Raw genomic sequence first — 18,105 nt, forward strand, 5'->3', positions numbered from 1 at the left:
CAAACCCAAACTGTGAAAGAAGAAATCGACCCAAAATCACCGCCCACCCACCATTGCAACCCACCACCACCACTACAACCCATTACAAGTTTACAACACCTTTTTGCCAACACCTAAAACCAATGGAAAACCCATAAAATTGACCCACCTAGAGCTAAATCAACCATCTCGACCCATTCACTTCAAACCAACTTCATCTCTAACCTATTTCACCTCAAAAAAAAAAAAAAAAAAAAAAAAAAAAAAAAAAAAAAAAACCCAGAAAACCCATGTTTGGGTCATGGGAGAGAGAGAGAGAGAGAGAGAGTTTAGGTGGGATAGCTGTGAAATAATTATAAAAAAAAAAGTGAGAAATCAATTATTTAAATAAAACATAATGTAAAATAGATAGTATTATGTGAGTATTTTTGAGAAAAAGTTGGGTAAAATAAGAAATTAGGTTCTTATACTAAAATATAAAGAAATTTTTGCACAAACTTATACGGATGTTCTAAGATCTTAAATAGAATAAATGTTGAACAATATAGGATAGAAGATATTTTAGATAGCATAACTGTTGAAAAATATAAGACAAGAAAAATAGTCTGCAAAATGTTATAATATTTTCACAATAACATTGTTTTTAGTTATGGTGAGTCTCAATATAATATTTATTCTTTTATTTTGACTAATGAAGAGTTAACATCTCAACCATTGTGAGAATTTATTCTATTAGTAAAATAACTTTTTTTTTTTTAAATATTTATATGTGTGAGTTCAGTCGATGCTTTTTAGCTTTCCAATGAGATCCATTCAATACAATCAACACAAGTAGACTACTCAACCGAGTTTGAAGATCTGCACAAACATCTTCAGTTGAAGAAAAGATTCTATTTATATTAATGGAAACGACATCCATGGCTATTTCCAGGATTTCATAAATTTATTGCACTCCTTGAGTTAGTGTGACAGTGTTCAACTGCCTCAACTAATTGAAACAAGTACTGATGTACACCTTGAATTTCAACTTTGGCAGCTAATTTGATAATAAGAGCATTAAATTTTTAGTGCACAGCAAAAATAAATAGGGAGATGTTAGGTCTCCTTGACAGAAGTCTCTTGTCCTTGATGGATTGAATAAACCATTAGGTTCCCCATTGACTAGGACAGAGCAAGATAATGTGCCAATACACTCCATATATAATCAATGCCATCCAATCAGGATGAAACTGTGATGTCAAATTACTAGTTACTAAGAATTTATTTGCAAACTGAAGCTGTTCCACTTTGCTCTCATTCAGTCATTTTTTAGAGAGAAACACAACTAATGGGTTCTTAGAACTCACCAAATTGTGTCAATGGTTAAAATATAGTTGTACTTCATAAAAAAAGAAAAAAAAATAGAAATAACGTTTTAAGAAATCGTATATGAGTAAATAAGTTAAAAAGAAAAAATTGATATCAAATCGACACTTAATTCAAACATGCTCACGCGTCTTTATTTATTTATTTTTTCTTTCTTTCTCTCCTCTAAACTTATTTTTAATTTAAATTTGGGGATAAGCACGAATGTCTTACCAAACTTATTTTAAAAAAATTATCTTATACATAAAATATATAAGTAAAATAAAATTATGGAGTAGAAAAAGGGGCCTGTATAGTATAAGATAAAGGATTGACATATTGATTATGATTTGACCAAGGGAAGGTTCTCCATTAAAATATGTATAAGTGGAAGTGCCCCCAATTCGTTGCTTCAACCTTCAACATCCCTCTTATTTTAGTGTAGTCCAAAGAGAAATGAAGCCGAAGTTGAAACTTTGAGAAAGGCCTTTCCCCTGTCACCTCCACTTACAGTTATTACGGGAGTAGAGGGAGTAGTGGAAGACTAAATTATTATTATATGCAATACTCCCAACTATATCCAAATAATACCCTTTCTATACCACTGAATTACATCATCCTAGTCATCATTCCCATCTCCCAATTACTTTATTGACCTCATCATTTTTTGAAACCCCAAGATTTGCATGTTTAACTCTCATTTGGCCCAAAAATGAGCTTGTTTAAACTTTTCAATCTATAAATTGCCAAGTAGTCTTTATCTATATATGCAACTTATTTGGAAGTAAAAATATTTTCATAATCGGTTTTCACAGTATGATATGGATGTTAGTATTAAGAGGCATTTATATGCCCACCTCAAGATTCAGGAACAATACATGATTATGGGATTTGGATTGCTTAATTTTATTTTGTTTATAATCTAGAGCATTCAGCAAAATATAAAGGGACACACACACACCAAACTGGCTTCCATTTGGCCTCTTAGTTCCAATTTCAAAGTCATAAATTTAACTTTAACTTGACCTATTCAATAACAATTTGAATGAAAATTAGCAATAAAAAACAAAAATTATTTCTTGCATTAGATTTATGTATATATATATATATACATCTATCCTCTGTTTTATGGTGTGTGTCTCACAATAATGTGTTACTCACATGCCATAAGAATGAAAATACATGCATATATTGATGGATGCATGAGATATATTCTCTTATAAACCTAGTGGATATTTTATTTAATCAATGAGATTACCTAGCTATTACCTCATTATCTTGTGGAGCCTCCCTTATCTACTTCTCCAGCATTAGGGCAACAATAAGTTTTGATAAACTAATTACTTATCAAGAGAAGAAAACCAACAAAAGAAAACCATATCGAAAGAGAAGAAGACCTTTGGGTTTCTAGTAATTGCACCCCAAAAAAAAAAACCCGTATTCAAAACACCATAATGAGAGTGTTTTTTTCTCCACCTCAAATAAAAGCGGGAAACACCAAATATATATTTAGTATTTAGTATATAACAATATTGTACACACGCTACAAAATGTTCTCAGTAATCTATACAAATGGCTAACAAGGCTTTGCTCTCTCTGAACCTCAGCCAAATTTGGCTCTACAACATCCAAGTCTGGCATAACATGTGGAGACTCTCATGCATAGATCCCTAGCTGCTCTCTTCTTTGGACAATACTATACGTACGTACGGTGTACATAAATGGCACACAGGTAGAGCCAGGCAAACCAGAAAGGAGTAGTACTGTATATTTGTACGTATGTTAAAGATCATATTCTTGTTCTTGTTCTCTTTTGAGTTATTGGGTTATGTCCAAGAACGATAATTTTAGGAAGTATGTGGACCTATTAGGTTATGACTTGCGTATTTTTTGGTTTTTGAAGTTTGTATGACTAAATTTTACATGGGTTTATATATTCATGTTTTTAGATCTAGATCTTTGAAGTTTTTGTGTACTTCAGTAGTTTAGTTTGAATTTGCTTGTCCAATTTAGAACTTCTGTATTCTAAAATTAGTCCAAGAATGATATATGGAGAGAGATTCTGACCAATTTGGATGAAGTCTTTGAAATCTAAAATTTCGATGTTGTTGTTTTCATTCTGGATAGATATTTCAGGGTTTTTTTTTAAGGTAACCTACAAAAGATTGAGATATTATTGCTGTATTTTCAAGAATTTAGCTGAAATTTGATTCAGTATAGTGTTAACACATGCCTCTCACTATATTGTTTGTTTTTTGCTTGAATAAAGGAAACTGTTCATGTCAGTTTCTTCACTATAATATTGCCTGTCAGTTTTTAGTCGAGAATATATTCTTTGAAACTAGTTTTTTTTTTTTGGTAAAAAGGAGTTGTTTCATTCTACAATGTCTTCACAAATACTATTGTGTCTGCTTCTAATAACTTTTCTTTTGATAACAAACATTTATATTTTAATTCACCATAGATATAATTGAAACTACTAGACATGGCTGCTTCTTTCCCATCTTTGTTTTTGATGAAATCTTATTTGAAGAACAATTGTAATTTCCCAAATTCAACAACCAGAATTTTCAAAAGAAGAAACAAGTTTGTGACATTAATTTATAAAAGAAGACTCTCGCCTATGGGTTTATGATTGGAAGAAAATCGACTTACATTGTCAAGTTAGTTTTTAACTCATCCAAGGTTTCAAATTTGATAATTGTGTTGACCATTGTATAGAAGAAGTACGCGAGAAAGAAAATAAGCCACCCTCATTAATTAAGAATATAAAGTTGAAATTTTCACAAGCATTGTCGTTTTACTAAGATGAATATATAGATAAGGCCTTTGTGAGCTGCACTGGCACCTACTCTTTTGTAACTAAAAATTTTAAATATTTAAAAGAGTTCAAGCATGGATTTTTATTTTTTATTTTTGGGTTTTTTGGGAGAGATGAAAATTCAAGCATGGATTAGGATTATTTATTTGCTAAAAAAATTATTTATTTATTTGCTTTAAGTTAATTAAAATATAGTTGTACATATAGAGGTTTTAGAAAATTGTATATAAGAAAAAAAACTAATAAATTAAATTAAAAAAGTATTCCAAATGCACTAATAAATCTACTCTATTTTCTTACCTTCTCCTCCTCAACTCTTTCATATTATATAACATTTTCTTTTTTGATAAGAAGATAGCAATTTTTATTTAGAAAAAGATTAAAGCAATACATCTGAGCCAAAGTAGACTCAATCATATACGGATTTGCCTCCATCCAAGTTACATAACTATCAATACCCTTGACAAACTGTGCCAAGATATGTGTTGGGTGGTTGCCTTGTTGCTTCACCTGTAATACTTGTGCTAATCCCCACAATAATATTATCAATAGCCACTGGTGAACTGTGATAGCCCAAAACTGCGTCAGAAACAACTTTGGAATCACAATCAAACACAGCATCATGAATACCCACAGCCTATGCAAAACTAACTCCTTCCTCCAAAGTCATTGCCTTCGTTTCCAAAGGCCCTAAAGGCACATGTAAGTTCTTACTTAAGGCTGGTTCCACTCGTCTTGCAGAATCTCGTATAACCACCACCACTTACATGGTTGCAAGAAAAAAGGTTCAAGATTTCAAGTCATATCCATAAGAATTTTTTTTTTTAGAGAGTGTCAACTCATGGCTTTCGCTCTTAATAATAGCTCTTTACCATCAAACCAAGACACCAATCACTTTTTCATGTAGGCGGGAATTGAACTTTAGATCTCTTATACAACCATCAGAGACTTTACCAGTTGAGCTAACTGGAACCCACTTATCCATAAGAAATTGAGCTCGTGAATTTGACTTTGTTTATTTTTTATTTTTTATTATTATCATTATTTTATTAAGCAATTGACTTCGTAAATTTGGTGGAGGCTAATTGGTCAAATTTTGAACTTTAGTTCTTTCTAACCATCAATTTATGGAATATTTTGGTAACTTCATGTATTGAGAGTTGTGTGACCATTAGAATCAAGGTTATCAAAATTGGGATCCTATATAGGATCATGGGAGGTGGGTGAGATCGTAGATTATAGGATTGGATCGTGGGATTGGATCGTGGATCATAAGATCCTACATTATTTGAGAAAAAAAAAAACACACACACACACACATTGGTATGTTAAATAGTCACATAAATTATACATTCATTCATAAAAAACCAAAAATTTGCATTCATTCGATGTAATTACTATACATCACTACATCCATTTGTAAGCATCATTTATTGGGATGTTATTTTTCATTTGGGTCCAACTGAGTCTTTTGTTGTGTTAAAAAAGATTACAAGAAACCAGAATCGTTTGGGATTGTCAAAATCGTACGATTCTACCGATCCTAAACAATCGCAAAGATCCTTGAAAAATTCAGATCGTTTTGGGTAAGCGCGATTGTAAAATCGTAGAATCCAAATTAGGTTTTTGACAACCATGATTAGAAATATGATTAATTTATCATTTCCTAAAAAAAAATTTAATTTTAAATTTATAACAATTTAACTTTTTGAGACAATCGATAATTTTTATCGTATTAATGTGAGTGATCCTGACTTTGAAGCATACATTCACTTAGAGGATAGAAAACGGAAAGAAGTAAATATCTTTCTTTTTCAAACTAAAAGTGCATATTATTTTGCAAATTCAATTCACTTTAAACAAGATCGACATTTGTAAGGATTAAAACCAATTTCAAGTAGGTAAGAGAGAAACACTAGGAAATACCATTTAACCAAGAGATCATTGGTGGAAGGAGTTTCAAATTGTTTCAAAAAGAGATGAAATTGATAAAAACTTGACACTATGAGATGATAGATCCAAAGAAAGGGACTCCAAGCAGACAAACAGAGAATAAAGAAGAATTTCTTGAAACTCTTAGGGATAGTAGGAGTGACTCACAACCTAATGGGATCACACCACTAGCAAAAGATTCACAAAAACATCCACCATGTAGAAGCAAACATGAAAACGTTTCTTATCATTAGTTTGAGAATGAAGGGGAAGCCTTTATGATTGCTTCAAAAGATAATGATGATCTTAGAACTGTACAAGAACTTCTTTCATCTTTAGCTAGCGATAAGTGGAAGAATGTAATGAATGATGAAATCAAGTCAATGTGAACTAATTATGTTTGGGATTTGGTAGACTTAATTTTAAGGTGAAAGGCAATTGAGAACAAAATGGGTTCTTAAAATCAAATGGAAAGTAGATGGTTCAATATAAAGGTACAAAACTTGACAAGTGACAAAAGTCTACACCAAAAGGAAGGTGTCGACTACGAGGGAACCTTTTGACCTGTAGTGAGGTTTGCCTCAGTTCACCTTATTTTGGTCATTGTTTCAAAACTTGAATTTGGAATTATACTAGATGGACATTAAACAACATTTCCAATGGAGAACTAGATAAAGAGGTCTATGTGAATCGGCATGTTGGCTTCGTAGCCAAAGGTTAAGAGTACAAAGCGTGCAAACTCAAATGGTCCATATATGTTATGAATCAATCATCTAGATAGTAGTACTTGGGCTTCCATCAAGCCATTATATCCAATGGGTTTACGATTATTGGAGAAGATCATTGTATCTACATAAAGTGGTCCAAGAGAAGCTTCATTATTCTATCATTGATATTGATGACAAACTATTGGCCGGAAGTGACATTGAAATGATTGTCGCCACTAAAGGATGGTTGTCCTCCAACTAAGATGAATGACATGGGTGAAGCAAACTATATCTTGAGGCTTAAAATCTTCAAAGATCACTAAAAAAGAAAAAAAAAATTGGGCTTAAAATCTTCAAATGCGTGATTGCAAACCCATATACACAATTAGGGATGGCAAAAATTGCCTAACCTACTGTTATTTGACCTAAATTGACCCTAACGGGTTGGGTAAAACCCGACCCACGAAGCAAATGGGATGGGTTTGGGTTTTAGAAACCCAACCCATAGCGGGTTTGGGTCGGGTGCAGGTATTATGCATACCCGACCCATATACATATATTATAGAAAAAAATTTTAAAAACCCTAACTATAAATACTAACTATCTCTAACCCTAATCCTAATCCTTCATTCTCATCACTTACTCTCAAGTTTCAGCAGAATCCCTCTCCCTCCCTCTCACTTGCTACTGCCGCCTTTCTCCACATTGTCATTGCTGGTCCCTCCTCCACCTTACTGGTCCCTCCTTGCTACCTCCTCACCGCGCCACCACTCCTCCACCTTACCACAGTCACCAATCCTTCCTCCCTCCCTCCCTCCCTCACCGCGCCACCACTCCTCCACCTCGCCACAGACACCGATCCTTCCTTCTTGCCTCCCTCACCTCACCTTGATTGGAAAAATGAGGGATTTTTGTTGGATTTTCCAAGTGTGTTGTGGTTTTGTTTTAGGAGTTTTGAAGGGGCTAAAACAGTGGGGTTGTAAAGGGCAGATCAGTTGTTATTTTGTGTTGGTGTAAAAGGAAAAATGAAGGATTTTTATGTATTTGGGTTTGTAATTTTTATGTATTATTTCATTGTCAAATTTATTTTGAAGATTATGTATTTAGGATTTCTATATTTGGCATTGTGATTTTGAAAGGAAAAATGAGAAATCGAAAATTAAATGTTTTAGATTTGTGTGATTTTGCTGTCAAATGCTATTGATTTATTAAAAAAAAAAAAAAAAATTGGGTAATTTGTTTTATGTTTTGAAATATTAATATAGAAATGAAACTTGTGTATTTGTTTTACTTATCCTTGGAACTATTTTGTTTTGGTTAGCAATGCTGAGATTTGTATAATTTTAAAATTATTGAACAAGTATTAATTTGTTTAGCTAAGTTAATTCTTGATATGAGTGGTGAATTCGTGCACTAGTGGGATCATATTTGTGCAGCGCGTAGGAATCATATTTGTGCAGTGTGTAGAAATTTCAAAAAATAAAAACAAAAAATTCCCACAAGGGTTAAAAAGAATCAATTTTTGAAAAACAAGTTGTATGTGCCGGTTTGGCATGTGGTTTCGAATTCCTTTTTTTGGGGGGGGGGGGGGGGTGTTGGTATAACATTTTAAATCTTAAAAAAGAAAAGAAAAGAAAAGATACAACCTATTTAAAAATTCTATTTTAAAAAAATGAAAAATAAGCTTACCAAGTAGACTTGTGTTTTTCCTCAAAAACCAAAAAAGTAGACTTGTGATGCAAAAGCTTACCAAACGTTCTAATGCGAAAGTTCAGGGTTGGATTGGAATCCACTGGTTAAACCAACAAGATATGTCAGGTTGAGAATACCTCATAGCATACATCAAGGTGCCACACTGCATTGGCATAGAGATTACGAGCCATTTTTTTTCCTTTTTCATCTTGAGTCTTAGGACATGTTCTAGCTCAAGCTCTCATTTTTGTTTATATGAGTGTATTGTGTATAGGAATGGCTACGGGTCGAGTTTGGGGCGGGTTTCTTTATGCTTGAACCCACCCCGCAGGCCCACCCCCGAAACCCAAACCAGCCCCGTTTAATAAACAAATTTTTTTTTAACCCCTAAACTCACCCCATAGGGCCTTGCGAGTCCTGCAGGCCTTGCCCAAATTTGCCACTTCAGAGTCCAATCCTAAGTCCCTGAAGGGCCTGAACCATGGCCCAATTTTTTTTTTTTTTTTTAATAAATCAATAGCATTTGACAGCAAAATCACACAAATCTAAAACATTTAATTTTCGATTTCTCATTTTTCCTTTCAAAATCACAATGCCAAATATAGAAATCCTAAATACATAATCTTCAAAATAAATTTGACAATGAAATAATACATAAAAATTACAAACCCAAATACATAAAAATCCTTCATTTTTCCTTTTACACCAACACAAAATAACAACTGATCTGCCCTTTACAACCCCACTGTTTTAGCCCCTTCAAAACTCCTAAAACAAAACCACAACACACTTGGAAAATCCAACAAAAATCCCTCATTTTTCCAATCAAGGTGAGGTGAGGGAGGCAAGAAGGAAGGATCGGTGTCTGTGGCGAGGTGGAGGAGTGGTGGCGCGGTGAGGGAGGGAGGGAGGGAGGAAGGATTGGTGACTGTGGTAAGGTGGAGGAGTGGTGGCGCGGTGAGGAGGTAGCAAGGAGGGACCAGTAAGGTGGAGGAGGGACCAGCAATGACAATGTGGAGAAAGGCGGCAGTAGCAAGTGAGAGGGAGGGAGAGGGATTCTGCTGAAACTTGAGAGTAAGTGATGAGAATGAAGGATTAGGATTAGGGTTAGAGATAGTTAGTATTTATAGTTAGGGTTTTTAAAATTTTTTTCTATAATATATGTATATGGGTCGGGTANCAAGCCTAGCTTGACCTTTGAGTTTTTGTGCGATTTACAAATTAGAATTTTTTTTTTTTTTTTTTTTTTGGAGACCATTTTACAAATTAGTGTTACATTGATTTCTTCCCTCCCAAAAAATCTTCCATCCCAAAATAACATAAACCAAAACAAAATATTTTCAAACTTTCCATCTATCATTTTCCATGGAAGGGACAGGGGCATGTTTTAGGTCAATCCTTCAGCCCCATCCCCTTGCACACGTGGTCGTGCATGATGCATGATGCATGTCATTAGATTGAAAGGAACAAGAAGAAGAAAAATGGGGGTAGAAACACAACATTTTTATATTGTTTTCAACAACCACTAAAGATTGCTTGTTATGATTGACATTTGATGTTAACGATAATGGTGTCAAACTGTCAATAATGATTTCAGATAGAATTGATATTATTCCAATCACAATTTAACAAAAACAAACCCATCTTTATCTATCTATCTATCTCTCTCTCTCTTTTTTATGCTACACACATGCAGTCCCTTTAAAGTGAAACCAGTCATAGTTTTCGTCCCTAAGTTAGGCAGCTCTCAACAACAATGACCCTTCAATCCTTCTCAAAACTTGTTCTCATTTGCCTTTTTTTTAAGTTGCTCCTGATGTCTATTGAGTATAACACAGCTCAGCTCGATCAGTCCAATATCCATTTGATCTAGCCATGTGTCTCCAGCTCAGAAAGAATGTCTAACAAGCATCTTTTGTTTGGAATGAAAAAAATGATCGAAGGGTCCAAAAATGATGAATAGAATAAATATTATGATATTGGATTTGCATCACTATCAATGGTCTGCTTGAAAGGATTTTGGTCCACACTCTTGAACAAAAGGAGTATAATGTTATACTTTCTCCCCACCCAAAGCCGAAAGGAACATTTGAATAGTGTACTTAGCAGCAGCGGCATCAATGGAATCCAAAAAGGGAAGAAAGTGTAGGGGCTTTACAGCCCATCATTGTTTCACTTATAGGGGCTTCATTGATCAAGGTCACGTCTGCTAATAATTACTCAAATTTGTAGGGCTCATTGCCAAGAAAGAAACAAAGGTGAAAGGTCTAATTCAACCAAAAAAAAAAAAAAAATTTGAGAAAGGTCTAGCTTGGGGCTAGTAGCAGAAATTTCATCCAAAATTTCATTGTTTGGAGTAGGTTTTTATTGATTCACTTGCAGTTGGTTAAAGTATAGACTTATCTGGGAAAAATGAGGCTTTAAAATTGCATCCAGAATGTACACAATTGAACCTGTAGCTAGGTCTAACCTGCAATTTCTATGGGTGTAGAAAAACTAGCCCCAGGAAATGCATTTTTAGGTTAGATTAACGCATGCACTAATGCCACTTAGAGCATCTTTTGGTCAAATATAAAACCTGTTAACTTTGACAAAATTGTCGCAATAACAGTACTGCCCACACCCGTTTTATCAACTCAAACTTTCTTGGTCCCAAAAATATACGCCAAGTATTTTGCTTTTCTAAGGTCAAGACTCAAGAAAATGCTACATGGTTTTCAACGTCTTTGTTCCCCACTTGATGTAACATGTTTTTTTTTTTTTTTTTCATTTACGCAGGGTGTTGTATTTGTACCCAAAGTTTAAGCAGCCATTTATTTAGGCTGAAAGTGGCACAACCAAACAATTACTCACTTTAAGATTGGCTTAGTCAAGCACGCCCTTACCCCATGTTTAGTACAAATTCAAGATAATTGGGCTTAATGGGGTAAGAATCAGCATTTTTATCAAACATTCTTCCTAAGTTGGTATCACCACAAAATTAAATACAAACCAAAAATATCATAACTTGTTACTCGATAGTGCATTATCAGAATACATTTTTGTCTGGCTCTTTTAACTTTCTACAAGAGCCAAGAGGAATAAAAGAGGAATTCTGAACAAAGACAAAACAAAACCATCCATGAAACATCACTTGGACTTGTGAGCTGAAAAATTCTCTTTTCTTGCCAACGAAACTATGCACCAAAATGTCAAATGGAAACAGAATTCAAATCTCCTTCAAACTTTCACTATGGATCTTTTTGGAGAAAGATTCCTCTTTCTTCACCTCATTGGAGAGTCAAGTGATAATTTCCCCTGCTTACTGCTACCAACTGAACATGAAATGCAATCAACTTTTAATTAGAGACATTAATGGGAAAGAAAAACATTTCATAAATACAGGAAACTATGTATATACTAATGGAATTTGAAAATAAACTTACGGCTAAGCGCAGAAAGTTCAGAGCTCTTCAACACGCGCAGCCTCTTAACCGTAGATACAAACATTCTGTAAATTATAAACTGAGAAATTAATTCATAAAACGAATCATACAATTAATCAAGAACTAAAGAAGTTGGTATGTCCTAACATTAGCTTAGCAAGCTGCAAAATGCAAGAGCCAAAATATGTCATACAACTTTTGTATGTGAAAAAACAAGATGTGCTACATTGAGTTCTGGGAATGAATAAATAAGAAAGGTAACAAACCGTATTGTACTACTGTGATTAAATAAAGGATTTTATAGTTACAAGATTAGGAATCAATGCTGTTTTAGCGGGAAGATTAAACTAAATACAGCCATAAAATGTGCTATAGACTCAATCACTAATTGTAGGAATATAATAAAGGACAGAATAATCTAAATAAATCAAAATTGCATCAGATCCACAGTGATAAGATGCTTACTGCCATGGGACATCCCCAACAAGCATCCTGTCTCCTTCATTATCCTCATAAACAAGAGTATATTCTCCACTTCTAACCAATAAACCAGTAACTGCTTTCTCTTCCTCTTGCTTGTTCTGGATTCCACCAGCAGAGGAATCTCTTTGAGCTAAACAATGGAGCATAGGACAAACAAAATGAGATAACTACAACACTGTGTATTGTTAACAATATGCTAAAACATAGACAAACAATTGAAGGAAAATACAAAAACAAATATACTAATAACAATAATTGGAGGAAAAACCTGAATGTTCAACTCCCTCACTACTCTCCAATAGAAGCAGATTAAAAAACAAAATTCCTTCTTATTCATAAAGGGACCACACCACAAACTCATGCATTAAACAAATTGATTGGTAAAGAGAATTGGACCACATGGCTTAGCTATCTAATAGAATTCCTGATCTGATGGCCTACATATATTATAAATATTATATAATATGTCTAAAGTAAGAATGGTCATATTGACATCAGTAACTATCATACCGAAATTATGTTGAATAAGTTGATATTACTGCCAATGAAAATAATTTATTTAATACCAAGCTGGGGGGGGGGGGGGGGGGGAACCACTTTTCTCAATTATATGAACTATAAATAAATTGATCTAAACAAAAATTGACAATATCTGACCCCTTCATCCCAACAAACACACGCACAAATTGACTATAAAGATAAATTAATTGACAAAAATAAAAAAAGATAACAAATAGACTCTAAGGGTCTAAATTGAAAAAGTGATTAGTAGAAAAACCTGCAAGTAGGCCTCTAAAGAGTTCATCAACTGCAGAGGAGAGTTTGTCATAACTGTCATAAGCTTTGAGATCCACTTTTCTGCCAATAGGAACTCCATCCATATTGATCTTCACAAATAGACCTTTGTTGCAAGTTTCATCTGGTTTTTGACTAGCAACCTTGTCTGTGACCCCATTTTGAGACTCAGAGGCTGGTTTTGAGGAGCTGGTGCTTGCAAGATTCCTCCTGAATGAACGAATTGGAGGCCAACCCACAACTGGAGCAGGAGCAGTCCTATTTTTGGATAGGCATTACAACAAAATTAAGATCAGAAAACACAAATACACAATAAAGTCAAAAGAGACCAAGCACCTTTAGCATTAAAAATGATTTACACTAGAGTAGCTACAAGCCTAAAACTTAAGTACCATGATGAAATTTGTTGTAACCAATACCATTCAAGTTGTACATAAATATTTATTGGTCTTTTACTAGATGGATAAGGGGGTACAATAGTATACACAAAATTCACAATTCAAGAAAGAAAAGATGGTCAAAGTAAGCATAATAGAGATAAAATCCAAACTTCGCTTAATTAGAATCATTTGATACGGAAAGAAGGGATAGAAGGAGAGATAAGAGGCCAAGACTAGCACAAAATAGGAAGCATATGGGACAAAGCTTAAAGTTGCCCAAAGAAGCTGACAGTTAAAATTAATACGGGCAGGTAATAAATTAGAAGGACAAAAAGAAAGGAAAAACATGTTAACTTGTTGAGATTTAATGAATGAATGGGTAAAATATATAAGATATGGCTGAAAGCTAAAGATCTATTTATGCATTAGAAACATAGAGAAATAGAGCAATTATGCATGGACCACACAACATCCAACAACGTGACACTGTGAATGAATATCCTCTGTCCGAATGATAAAAAAAAGGAAATATACATAAGAGAGGAAAAAGCTGAAGTACCTTTTCTGAGAGCTGTTTGGCACAGCTGTCTTTGCAGAAGATGGTGAAAATCCTTTCTTCTCTGCACTCTGCAAGTCTACCACTTTAGTGCAACAAGGTTGTGATGCTTCCTGAGCCATGACAGGCAAGCTCTGAGGTGTTGAAGGGAACTGAAGAAATGATGGAGGTTTTGTCTGTTGTTGATTGTGGTTCTTTCCCTGGTAAGCTGAAGAAGAAGGCCATGGGGATGACAATACAGCCCCAACTGGGTTCTCAGAGGAAGCAGCAAACATCTGAGTTTGGCTTCCATTGCTGTTGTTATTGGTCCTGGAAGTCCTGGGAGAGAAGTACCCAAGAGAAAGTAGAGACTCATCTCTTTGTCTTTGGTTGTTTTTGCTGTTGTCTCTCACAGACCAGTCTTCCCCTGGTGGACCAAGCCTAAGCTCCAACTTTTTCTCCTCTGGAAAGCCATGCCTTCTTTCTCCATCTCTGTTCACAAGCCACTCTCTCTCTTTTGGAATCAAATCCAGCAACTGAGGACAGGCCTCCTCATTTCCCAAAGATTTCTCCATCTCTAAACCCAAGACTGTTCTGAAAATAACTTGATTTCACCTTCTCTCTACCACTATGTCAAACTAAAAGCAAGAAGATTTGTTCACCTCACTGGAAAATGCAAACTATATATCCATTAGAAACTTGATAGAACAGATGCAAACTACATATAAAACAAAAACAAAAGCTAAAAACTTTAACTTTGCAACAGCTTTGAACAAAGGAAACAAATAGAAAAACCAAAAGCCAGAAACATTACATACCTTAAGAGGTTAACCAGAGCTCAAAACCATAAAGACCCACATCCTTAAATCATAAAAAACCAGTTCTTTTACTTCTGATTCAAAACCCCAGGGAGGAAAGAAAAAAAAAGTGACTTTCTTTGATACCTCAGCTACCAAAGCAAGAAAACAAGGGGAAACTATGAAACACTCACAAACTCTAAGAGCTTCAACCCTTGAAACCAAAAGCACAATATTATAGAAAGCCCAAAGAGAAACCCCACCAAGTTAGAAAAACAACCCAATAAGAATAACAACCCAAAAGCAAAGATGGAGCTATAATAGCTTGGGATTGTTATATCTAACTTTTCTCTTAAAAAACTTTATATTAGCACGCTTAGTGGGTTCTTCACTTCTTCCTTTCTCTCTCTTATATCTTTCTAGGACTTGGACACAAAACAGAAGAGGGAAAAAAAGAGAGAGAAGATGATAAAAACCAGAGAGATTCCCCTTTGCTCAAGAACTCGAAACAGAAAACGGGAATTAGTTCAAAACACACGCAACCTGAGCCCCCTATAAACCTTATAGGTTGTTCAGCTCAGGAAGCAACAAAGCGTGCTGTGCTGACCTGCCCCTAAAGATACCTCCCCTTTGGGTCTACCACACTTTACCAACAAACACACACATGCACAAACCACAACCACAACTCACATTAATAAGAAAACATTACCCTCTCTCTCTCTCTCTTATTAGCACAATATCCCAAACAGCTTACCCTTTTATTTGAGTCTTGTCTAAGAGAAAGAGAGAAAGTTAGTAAGTAAGACAAAAGACTAATGTGACATTCTCGCTACCAAAGTCACACCCCACTAACTAATAAGTCCATGTTGATTAAGCTTTCATTTAGTAACAATCTATTAAAAAAAAAAAAAGTGAAAGAGAAAGAGACTTGGAGCACTGTTAGCACACAAACCCAAAAACATTTTTCCATTTATTATTGTCAAAGTCACAGGTTAAGTAAAAGATAATTAAGGTTACTTATAAGAAGAGAGAGAAAGAGAGTGAGGTAATTGACTCTTTTGAGGTCTAAATTAAACCCGGGCTGCTTTTAAAGGGGTCAAGAATTGATGGATTGGATGGCTTTGATAAAAGAAAATATTTATTTATTTTGATTTTATAATGTAAAATTTACTAGTAGTAAGAGAGAGAAAAGTGAGAAGTAGTGAGAGAAAGCAAGGATTTGCATGATCCATATTTGCAGGGCTTTGTGCAATAAAAACATGCAGATCCCATGATCTTGTCTGCTCTCTATTTTTTTTTTTTTTTGCTCTACAAATCTTCTCTCTCTATATCGAGTCGTTTGGGTTTGGATTTGAAGAGGGGGCCCCCACACAACATTGGGTGTGAACCAGGATTCATAGCCGTTGATATGACCAAGATATTCCTTGAGATATGAACTCAACTACTACTCAATACAGGACTCTGATCCTAACAGCTTAAAGGAAAAACTTTTCTTTTGTTTGCATTTTCTGTTTGCAATCAGAACTCCACGTACAACAGTTACCATTTTGAATAACTCGGGGTAAAAGTCGCATGAACCTCGAATTTACATAATTTATCCACTTCCCAGGTGGTTCACCACCAATGACCTAACCAGTAGGTAAGGGAACCTGAGCTTATTTGACCATGATGCCCTTGATTATTAAATTTGGCCTTTAAGATCATGCCCTTAATTATTATTATTATTATTATTATTTTGTGAATGTGTGTTTAGCTTATGCGTATTATCAATGGTTTATTTGTATAATATTAATAAAAATATATATAGTATTAGTAACTTATATTTCTTTAAATCCTAACCACCTTTTTATGATTTAAGGGTCTATATTCTGTCATGTCAACATTTCACTAACAATAATCTTAATTGTTAGTGGAATGCTGACATGACAAAATCTAAACCATTAAATTATTAAAAAATGATTAAGATTGATGGAAATCTATTTGGTAGAATACTCTAGGAAATCTAGAGGATTTGAATTCGTTAAATATGTAATAAAAAACTAAAAGTTAATTTATTTCAAAAAAGTTGAGATAAAAAGTAAAAGGGTAAATTCCACTAACTCATCTTGAGATTTGGGCTTATGTTAACCAAGTTCAAGATTTTTCAAAACTAGCCAATTTGATCCTTAAAGTCAATTTAGTCCATAAATAGTTAATTATTTTTTGCCAACTGTTTTAGGAACTAGATTGGTTTTAGGGCCAAATTGGTTAGTTTTGAAAAATATTAAATCCGGTTGACATTAGCTCAAACTTCAAGGAGTGTAAATGGAATTTAGCCAAAGTAAAAAAGAAAAAACTTTTAAGCAAGACCTAAAAGCACTTCATTGATCATCCTTGATATTTATTTCATATGTATTTCTTTGTTTGGAATAGTTATCTTCCCTTTATTTGGTTTATATATATATATATATATATAAAATAATGTTCAATTTTATTTTTTAAGCACAAAAAAGAAAAAGAAAATAAAGTTCTCCCAAACATCATTAAAAATAATCACAATTATTCAAAGGACTTTTTAAGCTAAATTTTATCTTATCGTGACAAATAAATTCTCTAAATATAAGGTGTGAGGGTGGATCAGTGGATGTAATGAAGGATATCAACTGGGATGGAAGGTGGGTTTTAGAGGAGAGGAATAAATTGAAATTGAAATTGAAAATGAATGAGACTAGAAGTATTTACAGTACGATCGTATATTCAAATATTTTAAAATGCTCTATATACGCCTAATTTTTTTTTAAGAGTTTGTGTCATGTATGATCATTTTAGTTTTGTATTAACTTAAGAGTATAAATTATTATTCTTTCTATCTTAAATTTCATTTCTTATGCGGCTTGATGCATTTGGGGCTAAGGTGAAAATTAAAATTGAAGCATTTTATATATTTAAATATGACTTTTAAAAATAAAATATTACTTAAACTCTATTATCTTTTAAATACAAAATTATTATTAATTAACATGAACCATGTAGAATTTTCTTTTTAAAGAAATTTTATAGACACAAAAAATTTGACAACACAATTTGTTGATGCAATAGATTGATAATTGTAAGTACAAAAATGATGTTAGTGATGGAGCTATGTGAGAACTAGTAAAAGTTGGCCAACTCAACTATTATGAAAAATGTTGTGAATTTTTTATGTATTGTTTTTTTTTTTTTATGAAAATGTTACA

At 33.8% G+C, this 18,105-nt stretch overlaps 1 protein-coding gene across 3 annotated transcripts; it reads right to left on the reverse strand.

The window, feature by feature from the left end:
* Positions 1-11,455: 11,455 nt before the first annotated feature.
* LOC111988286 (auxin-responsive protein IAA26) lies at positions 11,456-15,695 on the reverse strand. Of its 3 annotated transcripts, none has more exons than XM_024020077.2 (6): positions 14,912-15,689; positions 14,118-14,773; positions 13,162-13,436; positions 12,366-12,513; positions 11,901-11,965; positions 11,456-11,789 (listed from the first exon to the last, which is right to left on the reverse strand). In XM_024020077.2, exons 2-6 carry the CDS (start codon positions 14,666-14,668, stop codon positions 11,740-11,742), a joined length of 1,089 nt encoding a protein of 362 aa, XP_023875845.1. In that variant the 5' UTR covers positions 14,669-14,773; positions 14,912-15,689; the 3' UTR covers positions 11,456-11,739. The 3 variants fall into 3 exon arrangements, 2 of the variants coding, with proteins under 2 accessions (XP_023875845.1, XP_023875844.1); XM_024020076.2 differs by having other exon boundaries at positions 14,118-14,759; positions 14,912-15,688; XR_010625746.1 differs by having other exon boundaries at positions 11,729-11,789; positions 11,901-11,979; positions 14,118-14,759; positions 14,912-15,695.
* Between the last annotated feature and the right edge of the window lie 2,410 nt (positions 15,696-18,105).

This window comes from Quercus suber, unplaced genomic scaffold (assembly GCF_002906115.3).
Source record: "Quercus suber isolate HL8 unplaced genomic scaffold, Cork oak 2.0 scaffold_23, whole genome shotgun sequence".
Classification (NCBI taxonomy): Eukaryota; Viridiplantae; Streptophyta; class Magnoliopsida; order Fagales; family Fagaceae; genus Quercus; species Quercus suber.